Source organism: Embiotoca jacksoni, unplaced genomic scaffold, assembly GCF_022577435.1.
Source record: "Embiotoca jacksoni isolate LCO1_2020_lvr unplaced genomic scaffold, fEmbJac1.0.p SCAF_15, whole genome shotgun sequence".
Classification (NCBI taxonomy): Eukaryota; Metazoa; Chordata; class Actinopteri; family Embiotocidae; genus Embiotoca; species Embiotoca jacksoni.
The window spans coordinates 2,468,547-2,484,239 of NW_027185285.1; the positions used below are offsets into that span (position 1 = coordinate 2,468,547).

At 38.2% G+C, this 15,693-nt stretch overlaps 1 protein-coding gene across 1 annotated transcript in view; it reads left to right on the top strand.

Annotated features, from left to right (window-relative positions):
* The first annotated feature begins 3,012 nt into the window (after positions 1-3,012).
* baiap3 (BAI1 associated protein 3) overlaps positions 3,013-15,693 on the top strand; it is a 36,124-nt gene continuing 23,443 nt past the window's right edge. Inside the window, exons 1-2 of the mRNA XM_069148775.1 lie at positions 3,013-3,223; positions 11,580-11,729. Of these exons, the coding sequence (XP_069004876.1) occupies positions 11,593-11,729 (137 nt within the window). The 5' untranslated portion in view covers positions 3,013-3,223; positions 11,580-11,592. The remainder of the gene's footprint in view (positions 3,224-11,579; positions 11,730-15,693) is intronic.

Genomic DNA, 15,693 nt, shown 5'->3' on the forward strand with positions numbered 1-15,693 from the left:
ATCAGTGAATGCAATTTGGGTGGTTGTGCATGCATTTATAACTCCACTTTTTTTTTCTCCAGATATCCATTCTGACTGAAGATTTGAGAAGAGCTCCTCACATGAGGAGCAAAGAGGCCAGATCTGAGTAGGTAATTTTTTTAAATTTGATTTCCTATACATGATTAAAACCATTGGAAACAGGTCGATGCCCTCCTTGTGGTCTCTACAAGTTTTGGGGAGATTAATGACATCGTGATTTAAAGCAAAGAAAGTGCTGTGCGAACATTGACTGCATTCTTTGTAAGATTAAAGTCCATCAAAGTAGTATAAATGATTGAAATGAATTAATTAAAAAAAAGAATCATCCATGACCAAACACACAATCGAGATTTACTGTAATTGCTGTAATTAAAATCACAGCTGCATCAATTTGTTTGAGAGTCAGATTTAAAAAGTCATTTTTCCTTTCAAACCAAATCCTTCACTTGTTATTTGCCGTTAACACTTCAAGCAGTTGGAGGCAGCTGGGGAAGTTATCCAATGATGTGTCCATGGAAAAAAGGCCAGGGATCACATGTGTCTTATCAGTCAACACAGGAAAAGCCTGCTTGATTTCTTCATGATTTTAAAATGATGTCACAACATGTGAAAGGAGGAGGGAGGAGTCTGCCTTTTTGTTATTTCTCATTAGTGTACTGGATCGGGCTTTTGTTGCTCGACTCTATACAGATCTGCTTTTGAGTCCCTCTCCGTCTGTATTATTCACTCCGCTCAGGAGGCTCTCACATCGAGAAAATGAACTCTCTTAACATGAGTTTGTGGGAAAATGTTTTCAAACAACTCAGGCCCTTAAAATGTATAATTATCCAATCATGACCAACCCAAAGATCAAGTATTAATTATTAATGGATTTGAGCAGGAAACCTGTCAATGTTGGATTAATTTTGAATAGGGAACTGCAGCTATTATGTTTTCATGCATTTACCCATATACAGCTGAATTACTGTGGTATTGTTTTGACTTTCATAGGAATGTCACGAGGCACCAAAATAGCTTTAAAACCTTTTGACCATTTGTAATGCCACGCTTATTTCCACAAAACAGATCAGTCATGATTTAATGTTACCCGGGCATTAAGAAACAAATTTCACTCTTTGTTTTAAATCGTTCCTTGCAACACAACAAGTGATTCAGAACTGGCTCTTGTAGATCTGCTTGAAGTAGATTACAGGAGGTAAATTGTGACGAGGAAACCCACTGATACGATAAGCTTTGACTTTGTTGTTGCCCATGAGAAGTTCCATTCGTGAAATGCCAGTCCTGCGCTGAGACGGTGCCTGCTTGCACCTTCTGTTCTAATGGCCACGTGTGAAATTATTTCTACACTTAGAGAAAGCCACCTCTCCCCTGCAAGCATATAATTAATGTCCCTATGCCTATTTAAAGCATTTCTGCACACACCCTTCCGTTCAAGTCCTAATGAGCAATAAGACGAGAAAATGCCTCATGTGTCCTATAACACAGGGATGTCCAAGTCCTGCATTTCATCTGCTCAACCTTACATGTTGTGTTTTATATATATATATATACACGTTTATCATTCACTGAAATACAGACATAGAAGATAATATCAAAACAGGTGTCAGGAGTCAATTTTACATGAGCAGCATAAAGGAAATGATTTCCATTTTTGAATGTTAATCCTATTATCAATGGGATTATCTCCAAAGGCCAAAGTATATAGGCTATATGCAGATTTGCTTTGTTGTCAGGCCGTTTATCAAGGATTTGTTTATCATTATGCACTGTGACAACATAACAGGTCATGGTTGACACGTGAATAAACATTCTGGCCATTGACTCTTGTTTCAACGTTCAGTCATTGTTGATAAGAACACTATATATCTAAAACGGTTTCATGTTTCTTTGTTAAACAGTAAATGTACGATTTAACCACTGTTAAAAATGTGAAATATGTTTAAATTATTTTTCAGTTACAGAGATGGACACAGAGACCTACATGAGAAGCCGTTGATGGCTTCTTCTCCTTCATATACTCCACCAACATAATGATATTCTATTAAAGTCCTGTTTATGTGTAACAACAGTGTCAAGGCCCTGAATTAGCTAATTAGTAAGAATAAAGACAAAAGAACATGAATCCCATCCTGACTGATTGACAGCTGAAGTTTCTCCCCTCTGCCGTTGAGAGGATTTTTCTCGGTGACAATCCTCAGCAACAGTCAAATGTTGCCTTCAGGTACACACCGTAAATGCCCACTTTCTCTTTTACTCAGTGCCTTTTGTTTGGAAGAAGTCAGCTTTGTAACACAGTCAAGTATGGGAAAAGAACAATTTTACTGTTTGGAAAACTTTAGTGAAATGATAATGTAGGTCATTTAACATTAAAAACATTTAAAAAAAAAAATGAAGGTTTGTTTCCAAAGAAGAGAGTTATAGGCTTGGATTGAATTATTGTCATGTGATGACAGCAAATCTTTCTAAAAATGTTAAAAAATAAATAATTTAAAAAATATATATTTTAAAAAGTAGAACCATGAATGCTCTCACCTTTTCCTTCATAGCCAGCTGTTCTGGTTATTATTTATTATTTAACTTCTTGTGTTATGAATAAAACAAATTCTGCTACACGTTGAGGAAAATTACTAGCACATAACCTACCTCCCATCAAAAAGTAAAAGCCACTAACCAAACACGCATCACCCAAAAGATTTGACTATAAAAAATATATCATTAGCCACTTTGTTGCACTTTGTGTGTCAAAGTAAAACTGAATTGTTTACTTGTTGCATGTAGACTACAGTATAGCATATAATAGCCATGATACATGGATTAAAATTTTGTACTATAGATACATGTTTTGTTATTACCAAATTACATGATGGGGATGAGGGATGTGTAGCGGTCAACTCTTAATTGCGAGATTTCCGACACTAATCAAGCGCAGTGAAGTACCGCGCACTTCCCATGTCCATATTTGGGCGAGGATCGTTGGCGCGTGAGCCCAGAAAAGCGTTTCGAGGGTCTAAAATGAGCGTTTGTCTGTCGTGTGTCAGTAGAAGAAGAAAAAAATCCAAACGTTGTTTTCACAGAAGTTGACTGCGCCACGTTTCACTGGAGGAAACAGTCCTGCTGCAGAGATCAGAGCTTTGATTCACAGGAACTCTGACACACGCAGCTGCAAAAACATTTCACGCTGGAAAACTGTCAGGAGACGCAGGTAAAATTGATTTTTTTGAAATTTTTTAAATCGTTCACCATTATGAAAAAAAAAAGACTAATTTAGACTAATTAAAACCAAAATATGCATGAGCTGTACTGATCTATGCAGTCAGCAGGATGTTTTAATTGGCACCTGTTGATCGGAATTTCCTGCAAGTGGAAATACGTTTTAATTCGTGTTTTTAACGGATGATAAAGTTCTGTTGATGCCCAGATAATGTGAAAGTATGAAGGAATATGCGGATTAAAGGTGATGGAGCTCCTGAGGATTCAGGTGTAACCAGGGAATCAGACCTGCTCCACTTCTTGTGAGAAGAAATATCATAAATACTGCAGTCTGCCCGCAAAATGGCCAAAAGTTCATCATCTGTTTATCATAAAGATCTTAAACATGATGTTTGAAGCCTGATCAGCAGCTCAAGTTCCAATAGAGTGGAACCAGATTCAGGCAGAAAACACTGACAAAGAAGAAAAAAAAACCCCAAACACGTCAGTAAAATGTTACACAATGTGTTTGATTTACCAAAACTGTGACAGGTGGATAGGATTGAATGGTTTTGAGCTATTGTTTTACTATTCTTTTGTGCGTGTGTTTTTGAAGCCTGTTACTCTGCAAATTTCAAAAGCTGGAAACGCCCCATACCCATCAGGAAACACACACACACACACACACACACACACACACACACACACACACACACACACACACACAAACACACACTCACTCACTCACTCACTCACTCACACAAACACAAACGGGTGCAACAGAGCAGTATCACATCACGGAAAGACAAAGCTTTGAGTCCTGCTACAAACATCTGGAGTCTACTTTTTGAGACAATTGCAGATGCATTTTAAAAGCAGTGCTTTGCTTAGCTGCTGTTGGTTAACGAAAAAAAAAAAAAAGGTTAAAATAAGAATATAAAGGCACTTTAGGTTCAGACCTATTGATCTTCACGTTTTTAACCCCTTCACCAGCTGATGGTGGTTACAGAGGTTCACACTGTGTACAAATCAATCTGTTGCTTTGCTGAAGCTTGTCTTGCTCTCTCTCTCTTTCTCTCTCTCACTCACTCACACTCACTCACTCACTCACTCACACACATCTCAGCTCGAAGCATCTTTACCCCCCTGGTGACAGTCGCAGCAGTTCTGAGCCTTAATTTACCTGTGCTATTTATATTGATAATAATTACATGTGTAGGAGATTAAAAGGGTAAGAAAAAAAGGATTGTGTTTCATTATTCATCAACTGCATCAAACTGTAGAATAATAGAAAACGAGCTCTGGTGTTCCCAGACCAAAATCATCATGATTTTGGTCATCATTTCCTGCGCTCTGTGGATCTCCACTTATTATCTTCAGAATGTGGCTGGTGCAGGTCAGAGCTCCACTTCAGGCTAAACATTATGAGTCTCTTAGTCATTAATTCATCATTGCTTCTTCATATTATACAGTAGATTTGTGGTCACTACTCAAAAAACCGCTTCACCCATTCAAAGAGAAATTACAAAATGAAAATGCTGCCCAAAGATAGGACTCAGTTGTTGTGTTCGGAAGTATACGCCATTAATTATACCCTTTGTGAGCAGTAGTATGACTTCAGAGCATCGTATTGCAGCGCAGTGTATTGTGGCTGCAGATTGATGTTTTTTGCGTAAACTATGGAGGAGGCATTATTACTTCTTCATAAAGACTCAATGGGCTGCTATTTCTGACTTGCTGGATTGCGTTTTTTTTTTTTTTGTTTTTGTTTATGGTGACAAAGGACTTATTATCTGCGCCATAACAAGCACGGATTTGTGCCATTGTTTAAGTTTTATATTTTTTGTGCGTTGCTGTCAGTGAGTTCTGCTGCTTGGCTCTGCTGCAGACGCCCTTTCACAAAAGCTCCACAATCGTCAATTCCTGGGATTTTCTCCCAACAATCAATTTACCCGAGCCAATGTGCCTGTCATGTGCCTTGACAACACAGACTCTATAAGCTTCTGGGAATAGACAACTGGATGTAGTGTTTTTTTGTTGCTGGATTATGTATTATCTCCAGGTGCATATTGTATACAATGATCACGGCGATGTCTACACTTTTTCTCCATCCAGTCCCTTTGGAAAGCTTGTTAAAGAGTTGACACAGACCTGGCAGTTTGATCCATTTAGCTGATTTCCCCCTGAGGGCCCAGCCACATAATAACGCTGATGGTGAAGGATGAGACTCTTGGTTCTGTCTTCAAGGTGCCGTTAAGCATCAGAAACACTACAGAATAATCTACTTGGAGTTATGATTTGAATGTGTACCTCCCTCTGGCTGACGAGCTTGAATTAAGTTTTGAGGAAGATGAAAATGGCATGTCGTGTTTAATTTAATGACATAAACTGCTAACGTCCTCATGAATTTAGATGGTTAATATCACCCCATTTTATTTTGGAGACTCAGGGGGAATGTAATATTAAATGACCATCTCAAGACAAATCTTTGGGTGTCTGTTTGAAGCTGTTAATTAACACGCGTGTTGGAACACATTGAAAACCTTGTTACTTTATTGATCTTTAATATCTCGCTGTCTTTTGCCGCTTTACATTTGAATCATCGAATAAAAGCAATAAGAAAATAGTTCTGCAAGCTCATATTGAAGTGTTGTGTGGGCTGATTGACACCTTTAGGTTAAACAGTGAGTGACTGGCATATTGAGCTACTATGTAGGTGAAGAGGTGTGTCATTTGCACCCCCACAGATTGTTTTATGTATTTCTCTATTCCAGTATAGTGGTGTGGTTTGATTTTAAAACACTGTGGACTGTGGTGACTGCTGCACTTGTCAGTGGGAAATGTGTGTATGTTTTGCTGTGTTAGGGTGAACACATTATAACATCAAGGGATTTTTTTTTTTTTCTTTCATTTCAGCCCTTGTAGAATTCCATTTACCTGCATTTACCAGCTCCTTTTCCTCTGCTGTTACCATAGAGACACTCCATCCCTATCAGCAAGTCGCCTTTGGCTGCCGGGCTCATTGGCTCTCACTGAGAGAGACACTAGTGAGGAAGTGTTTCCCTGGCATGACTTCAGCACCGATGTAGCGAGAGAGGCATTTACTTGGCTTTGACAATGTTTCCTTGGCAGCCGGTGCCCCGTCATTGGTGGCATGTCGACCTGTTTTGTCACCACAGGTTGACGGCTGAGACAGAGTGAAATCCAGCTGGGAGATCTCCACTCCTGTAATTGAAATGAGTTCACCTGGGAGACAGCTGCTCCGCGCTGCCTGTTGGCTGTCAACAGTCTGTGCTTACTAGCTGGCATCTAGTGGATTTGTATGATGCCCGAGCAGGTATTCGACCGGAGTCACCGCTGCTTTTGAAGTTGGGAAAAATGTCTCCTGTTTACCACAGCGAGCAAACATGTCACAGGCAATTTGTTTTTAGCTGCATGGCCTTTTAAAGATGTCATGAACAGAGTATAACGCTGTTAAACAGAAGTCAAGTGGCGCATGAAACGCTGAAAAATTGCTCACCTTACAAAAGGCACGAAATGCAGCTGCAACACAGCCTGAAGCTGGAGACTTTAATGCTTTACCAGATTATATTTATAATGATATTTGTTAATATTTTGATTGTTGGGGCTGTTTGGAGTAAATTATTTTAACTGTTGTGACTGTGTGCATATTTCATTTCTTCTTGGGTCTCTCACAAAAGACATTTTGATCTCATTGAGACTTCCTAAATGAACAAAGCTTAACTAACTAACTATAACTAACTCGCTTTAACTGTCAAACAGGAAATGTGGGAAATTGGACTTTCCAGTACTGAAATACTCCAAGTTTACAATGTAGTATGAAGAAGAAATAAAACTGAAAATGCCTTTTCCAATTAAAATAAAATTTTCTGTAACTTTATTGGACTTTATCAAAACCAAACATACAAAAAATAATATTGAACTTTTGCAACAAACTGGGTTTTTGATTGGGCTTGATAAAGGTAACGCAAATAATGTAAAAAAAAATGTCACATTTGAATAGGGGCTATGTATAAAAAAATATATACTGTTTATTTGTTTTGTTTACTGTATAATATGTATATTTGCCAAAAAGTCACTCACAGAAAATGTGCAGTCTGTCATTATCTATGTTTGTTGGGAGTCAGAGAGACATAGAAGAGGTCCAACTCATTATATCCTCTGTAAAACTGAAATGACAAAACTAGACTTCTTGGTATTCGGGGAGTTAGTGCTGCTACTACAGCACTAATCACAGATGTCAAAACAGAGTTTTTATTGAACTAACTTGTACAGCTGGGCTCTCTGAGACCCTAAAAAGATGTAGCTTGTTATTTTACTTTATAAACTTCTGAAACATCATATTTATACATAATTCTCATAAAGTAAAAAAAAAAAAAAAAAGTCATGTAGCAGATTGTGACACATTTTGCAAATCAAGACACATCTGATCAGACACACCAAGAGTGCAAACTACTCCTTTTATGTCAGTGTCAGAGGTAAAAACACTCTTTGTAGGTAACTGGCTATACCTCTGGATAAATGTCGAAACGTAACATTATATCTTCATGTCTATGACATATTTCCACTTCTGCCACAGAGACATTCAAAAATTATACTAATTCCATCATTTATCAGCTTGATTGAGTAACAACAGCTACTCACAGTGACCTGTTTATCCCTCTGATTGAAAATAGGAAGTTTACACCACATCCCTTTCCCTTGGAGAAATATAGGAAATCATTAAGTGAATTAGAAATGGAGAAAATTCCAAGAGTTTCCCGCTGAGGTGCACATGAGACATTGATGATATCTGACAGGGAAGGAGTATCGACACTTAAGTCTAACAGAGTGGATACTCCAAGTGGATAATAGATGTCAGCTTCCTGGATCGATGGCATACTGTCCTCTGGCTCAGCCAATGATGCAACTTGTACCCTGAATTTCTGGCTGAAAAGCCGACTGCACGCTGCTCTCTGCGCTGTTGGGCCAGAGCACTGAATGATTGCAGTCACACAGGGAAATATGTTTCATTTTCTGGATCCATTTGGTGTAAGCACTTTAATTCAAAATGGTGCCATCCAAAAGCAAACGAGGAAAAAAACTCAGTCAACATAGGCTCTAAAATAGTAATTTAAAAAAAAGGGCCGCATCAGCTCAGAGTTTTTTCCCACAAGCACACCCAGCTAATTGTCCTCAATTACAGTTTGTTAGTAAAGATTACTATTGTGAAAAGTCCGAACAAACTCCCAGCCCATGCCCCACTGCCTCTTTTTCACATAGATGTTCAGAAATTGTCTGTCATATATTGAAAAGTCTGTCTGTCTGTCAGACTGTCTGCCGAAACAACTTCTCCATCAATCAGCGCCGCTCTCTGTTGTGTCCTTGTCATTTCTGTCTTCTTTCTTTGTGTGTTCAGTCTCTCCTCTTCTCACCGCCGTTCATGACTCACTGACTGCTCGAGTCTCACAAAGGCCACCCAGCCTGTATCACAGTCCCATTTATACAAACTTCATAGCACAGTTAAAAGATTGTAAATTGGACGAGCAGCGAAAGAAGTGATTGGAGACTCTGTTTCGAAATTAAGCCTCTCTCTCTCTCTCTCTCTCTCTCTCTCTCTCTCTCTCTCTTCCTCAGTTGCTAAGCAGATGTGCGAGCATCCTGGAGTGTTTTGCTGTACAAGCTAATGACATTTACATCATTAACAACCTTGCAATCCGATCACTGTCGTACTTTTACTTGAAACAAGAAAATGAAATCTAAATGGCATTGTAAACAGTCTCGCGGCTATGCTGTGATTGAAAATGTTGTGTTGCCCTTGAGAGATATGGCAGATAATAAACGTATTCTCCTGTGAGGATTTGGAGAATATTGAATTGCAGGTTTCTAAAGACTTCCAACCTTCTGTTGAGATTAAAAGGATTAACTCCTAATAAAAGGTAGATACCGCACATGCGTAATGTCCTTGTCTGACATTTGACCAAAAAAAAAAAGGTCACTTGAAAATATTTTTTCCAGTCAATGAAGCAGTTGTACTAATTATAAAATTAGCTGATATAAAATTATTTGATGTTGCAAAGAAACTAAAGTTTGCTAATCATAAAAAAAAATTATTTTCTCTTTTTAAAGATTTCCAAACAGAAGTTTGTTTTAATTCTTTGGTTATTCTTCTGTGGGGCGCAGTGACGGTTCACACTTTTGTCATTAGATCATATAATTCAGTTATACTTTAAAGAGACCATGAAGCCAAAATGAAAATCCACTTTATGGCAAGTGCTGCTGAGAATGACCTATTCAGTCTGAGTGAATTGCTTAGCAACACAGGCTCATTTTTCCAAATTTCATATTTCACCTTCACAATAACCAGAGGAAACCATTCTCTACAAATGTTCAACAAACATCTTGCTCTGTTAAAGGTTTAGTATATAGGATTTTTTTTTTGGGGGGGGGTCTATTAGCTGAAATACAATATAATATGCATAATGATGTTTTCATTATCAGCTGAAACTGAACTATTGTGTTTTCATTGCCTTAAAATGAGCCGTTCATATCTACAGTAGAGAGGGAGCGGGTCCACGTCCACAGAGCTGATAATTCTTTTTAATATCCATAATACAGGGGTAGGTTGAAGGCCACTAGAGCTGGAATGTGGTCCTTAAAAGTAAAGGATTTTGGGAAATAAATGCTTTCTTGCCAAAAGTTAGATGAAAAGATCAATCATTCCTAACATGTCTAACACAGAACTGTGCGAAAGTCTGAAACACTTCAGATGTTTAGATTCTTATTCATCACGCAAGACTATCAGCCAGGTGTCTGATCGGTCTAAATGTCAGTCTGAAGCGTGAACCCCAAAGATAAAATCAGAGTACAGGAGAACAAGGAGAAGGTTTGACCCCCAGAGACCTGATCTCAGGAGTGAGTATGAAAGTACATGAAGAGACAGAGGCTAAGTCCACACAAGAACAAGTGTGTAGGACATCTGGTGTGGTTTTAAAGGCAAAATGTAGTCACACCAAATAGTGACTGGATTTTTGATTTTTCTGTTTAGTAGAAAAATAACTTCATGGAATTCTTTTTTTTTTTTTTAAGTATTTAACAAGTAAAGTATTCACTTATTAAAAGTACCTAAAACTCTTGTGTTCATCTCTTTTAAAACTGAACTGAAGTGAAGTCCAGATGTGCAGTGAAGTGTCTGTCTTCATTCTGCCTTTGGGAAGCATTAACACCTGCTGTTGACGTGCCTCAAAGCAAAGCATGTCAGCCTCCCAACTGTTTCAGATGAACTGGTCCCCTGTGAACAGCTTTTAGTTTTTGACTGTATCAATAGTTGAAAAAGAAACCACAATTTGAAAGAAAACTATAGTTTCACTGCATGGAAGTTGTTGTTTTTTATCCCAGTGTCTTCATGCCACTATTGATATTTTGTTAGTCAAACATGGCAGATTCGCAGTTAACACTAGTTTAAATGTTTATTGTATCATGAAGACAATGAAAGTGTGAATCACACAATTTACAGTGAATACAAGTTTCAAGATTCTTTTAAATCTCTTTTGTTTTACAGATAGGAGCAAAAACTATTTCTGAATCTGTTTCTTGTTCAACCTCTGGTGTATTTCTTCACTAAATATTCAACTACCACTAACTTCTCAACTAAAATATGGCTGTCAGTTTGCCTGCGAGCCTACATCACAGTGTACATTTTAAAATATATTTAAGTCTTTGTCTGTTTTAACCTAATATGGCTTTAACTGAGCAGGTTTTCTTCCCACATATTCTGTGCAAAGCTTATTTATTATTATTATGAATTTGCGGTCCCATAAATAGTGGTGGATTGACTATGAACTGACCAGACTAAAAGGTGAAAGATAAATTGCATGCTGTGCAGCATCAGTCAGGTTCAGACAGAAATGGAAACCACACTGTTGAAGAAAACTATAACTGTTAAAAGTGCATGAAGGAGATTATTTTTTTTTATTGTACTCTATTAATCCCCGAGGGGAAATTATTTTGCTACAGCAGCATCCCGAGGGGGAGCTGCTGCAACAGGCTGCCACGACCGCGGCGCCAACTAACCTGAGGTGCATGTTTTTGGGTGATGGGAGGAAGCCGGAGAACCCGGAGAGAACCCACGCAAGCACAGGGAGAACATGCAAACTCCACACAGAAAGGCCCAGGACCGGATTCGAACCCGGAACCTTTTTGCTGTGAGGCGACAATGCTAACCACTGCACCACCGTGCCGCCCAAATTATGCAGCTGAGAAGGATCCTGCTTTGCAGATATTATCAAATGCATTTTGACTCCCTTTCTTTCCAATCAGACTTTGCATTTGAATGACGGTGTCTTGATTTGCTCTTTGTGTCTGCTCAGCCAGTGAACCATCATGACAACGCTGTTGGACTTAAAGAGTAGTGTGCTGAGGCAGGTGCAGAGGAGCCAGTCGCTGAGAAGCCGAAGGGAGTCACCGCCTCCCACCGCCAGCAGCCCCGTCACACACTGTCCCGGACCCTTACCTCGCAGGTAAGCCACTGGTCTACACATACACATGACTCCTTGTTCTGTAGCGGGGTTATGATGGTTGTTCATACATGTGGTATCCATTCTTTAGACACTTTGTACTCTGTGCTGTTTTATTAAACATGCCATGAATAATTTAAGTATGGTTGCTTGTCTGTAAATACGTTGCTGTCATTCAGTATTTATGTGATGAAAATGTAGTGAAGGTAAACAATTTAAAGCCTGCGTTTTTGAATGACAAAACAAGCAGGTTGTGATGCGTTCTCTGCTTTTTCTTTTAGATTATCTACTGTATTATTGTCAGACACAAGTTAGACCTGCTCAAGTTTGAGAAAAAAAAATCTGTGGACTGGATGTTTTTTTTTTAATACATTTCTGATTCTAGCCACGGTTAATATTTGCTTGATTGTTGTAGTTTACGGCCAGTAAAAGTAAAAGCCGAAAGTCTGTTTTAGGAAATGAGCATGTAGTCAGGGGAGCTCAGAAAGATAATGACATCCTCTGGAAAACAGCGACACGAGCTTGTAAGCAATAATTCAAGTCTGTTATTCATTTGTTTTCCGCTGGCTGTCCTGCTGAAGCCAGTGGTCACCGTTTCTAGTCGACACGATGTTTAAATTGCACTGAGAAGGCCATTCACAAGCTGCCTACCCCCCATAGACACATAAACCACACTATTACATGCACAGGCAGGCTCTGAGGGAGTCACAAATGCTGCTTTCTTGTATATCACTTTTACACCACATGGTTCTGATGTCTAAATGTCTCCTTCAATATATGAGCCCAATGCTGTACGGCAAACTGCTGCTTTCACTTGAACGCTGAAGACGTTTTCCTGCGTCATAAAGCAGGCTATACAATCCCCTGCATGTTTGGTGAATGTGAATAGAAATATATACAAAAATGTACATGGTTTTACATGGTGTGTGTGTATGTATCATTAGGCATGTAGCAGGAAGAAACATTTTCTACGGGCCAATAAAAGACCAACTTAGATGCTTTGTGTGTGAAGAATCAAGAATAGGAAACTTAAGTGATACAATTTTCTGCATCATTGAGATATAACTAGTGATCTAGAGCTGATTTCAGTCATCTTTTTAGTCACTTTTCCAGACACAATGTCAAAAGTTTTGTAGTTGCGTCTTCTCAGATGTGAGGAGTTTCTGCTTCAATTAATCAAGAAAATAATTGACAGAATGATCTTAAAAATTGCTATCAGTTTTTACCCCATATTAGACAAAATCCACTCGTCATTTTCATGACATCGAGAGAATATATTGTATGCTCTGTTCCTCTATCTTTTTTTTTTTACATTTTCTGTTGCATGTATATCTCTTATAATGTTATTGTTTTAATTAATGTGTTCTTATTTTGTCACCGTGAGCTTGTGTCTTGATTTCATCTTTCCGATGCTTATACTATGTTCTTCCTGTTTTGAAGGTTTTTGTTGTTGTTGTTATTTTATTTTATTATTTTTTTTTAAACAGGCATTGGTTGGGGTGGTGGGTGGGGTGCGGTTGTATTTTGTTCTCCTTCCAACAAATAAAGTGGCTCAGGTAAAGCCAGTCATCTGATTGTTTTGTTTTTTTCAGGCTTGTTTTGAAGCTTCATCTGAAGCCAAAAGTAATAGTATGAACCTGAGGTTTCTATAGCAACCTAAACACAGCCCGCTGCCACGATGTGAAGTTATACTTGTAATAACAACCGAGTCTATTTTTATCGTGGAAGATAACCCCAGATGCTGTGTGGAGCACTCATCCATTTTAAAGACTAATGCGTGAGCTACAGATGACTTTTGGCCCATTTACACGCGTATACTGTATATATTTATTTATTTTGTGTGTAATTTAATAGTGTAAATATGTGTTATTGATTTACAATTTTAAAGATATTTTTATGCATTTTAATATCAACTCAGTTCTCGTGGTCTTCATTAAAAAGTGATTTGATGCATAAGCATCTCACCTTTTTCTCATTTCCAATGCCAGCTCCACGGTGCTACAGCCTTCCCACCGAGCCTCAGCCGTTTACATATAACATGAGCGCTCATCATTAGAGGCCGGCTGTTGACCTTTGTCATCCATTCAGACTGCTGCTGACCTCCCTGCACTCTCACTTTAATTGAGAATTTGCAAATGAGGCCGGGTAGATTTGAGTTGCGCCATCCACAGTTGTTGACCCAGTGGTACAGTCGGCTATCAGCGCTGAGCCTTTCCGAGCAGACTCTGGCACACTAGAGGGGAACTTTTTAATTCAGATGAGCAAATTATGTTTTTACCTCTATGTGAGCAGGTGGTTAAGTCGCTGGAAATGCTGTCAGACACCGTCACAGATGAGCTTGATGTATATGTATTTAAATTTAGATTAAGTTTTATTGTTGTTTGCTTATTTCGCAGTTCACTTCCATCTCTGTCAGCTTTGGTGGGCTTTATACTTTACACTTGATTTGTTTTGAATCTTGAGCTCCCTGCAGTTTCTTTAATGGGTTTGGCTCCTCAGTGTCACTGTATTGAGGCTCTTATTTTTTTAATAATATAAAATTACACAATCAGAAGGACATTAAACAGAAACCCCTGACGCACATGCAATAACATTCATTGCAAAGGCCCTCGAGGCCAGTGTTATTCTATATTTTTCTTATTTCTAATGAATCCACTGAATAAAAAAATAAAAAAAACAACGATGTGAAAATCTGTCCTTGTATTTTCCTGATTACTTTACCATGTTGGTGCATAAAAATCAGCTTTATTGGCCAAGTATGTTTACGCATGGAAGTATTTTAAGAATTTAAAGTAGATTTTCTTGCCGAATTGTTCTTTTATTCTAGTAAGATTTTGGATGCTTTTACTTGAGTATTTTTATACTGTTTTATGGCTCCTTTTAGCCCATATAAAGATCTGAATTCATCTTCCATCACTGTGAAGTACAATGCTAAGTTGTTCATTAATATCTTGTCTTTTAAGCCAACATTGAGGAGAATATTTGAAAGTGCTCAGAAATATACTGCATAATTGTGAACATGTATTCTGCCAACAATACTTCTTCAGATAGCAAGTTCAATTAATTGTTGGTTTTGGTTTTAGTTGTGGATAACGATAAGAAAAATCATCAACAGCCTAATCACAATGCAGATGTATAATTGTCAGTGACTGTCATTCTACACATCAACCTGGTATTAAGGCAAAGCGTGACATAGACACGCCCGTCCACTACAACAAAACGCTTTTGCCTCTAGCCGTGAAAGTAACACTTTTTCCTGTAGTGGACAAAAATAAAACCTACTACATTCTTGGCGCCATGTGATTTACAGGAAAATAAAATCTTTTGCAAGTGGTAGTGGACAGGCGTGTCTATTTCACGCTTCGCCGTGATAATGGGTTGTACAAATTTAACTGTCCACAAGATGAGAAGTATCCAAAAGTTATGTGCTTTTAATTGAGCAATACCGTGTAGTTTGATGAGTAAAAGATAAAGGAACAGATTTTTGTGTAAATACTTTTTCTCTTGTAGTCAGGAATTGTGCAGGTCATAAAAGCTGTGAAACATAATTGAGAAGCACCCAAGAAGACTTGACTTGGAAAGCATTTCACATTGGGCTGCTGTATCTGTCAGTGGTGCTCGTTGGGAGACTGCTGTTTCTTTTTCTTTTTTTTTTTCACAAGTTATTGAATGGAGAGATTCAATCATTGCTTTTGTGATTGTAGCTTCACACTGAAGCCTTTCCACCTGTAATGTTTTGTTGCTTAATCAAATGTGTAATTAGAATAAAACAAACAGTCTTGTGTGTTACAGTGAAGGGGATCCTTGTGACTGAGATCTTTGCTTATGATAGGAGCCGCAGTCTCATATTACGCAGTGACAAGCGTGATAAATCAGATTAAAAAATCATCTTATTTTATTAGAATGCATACAGACGTCACATTATTTTTCATGCTGCAGATGACAGTGATGTCTGCAGTATTAATTA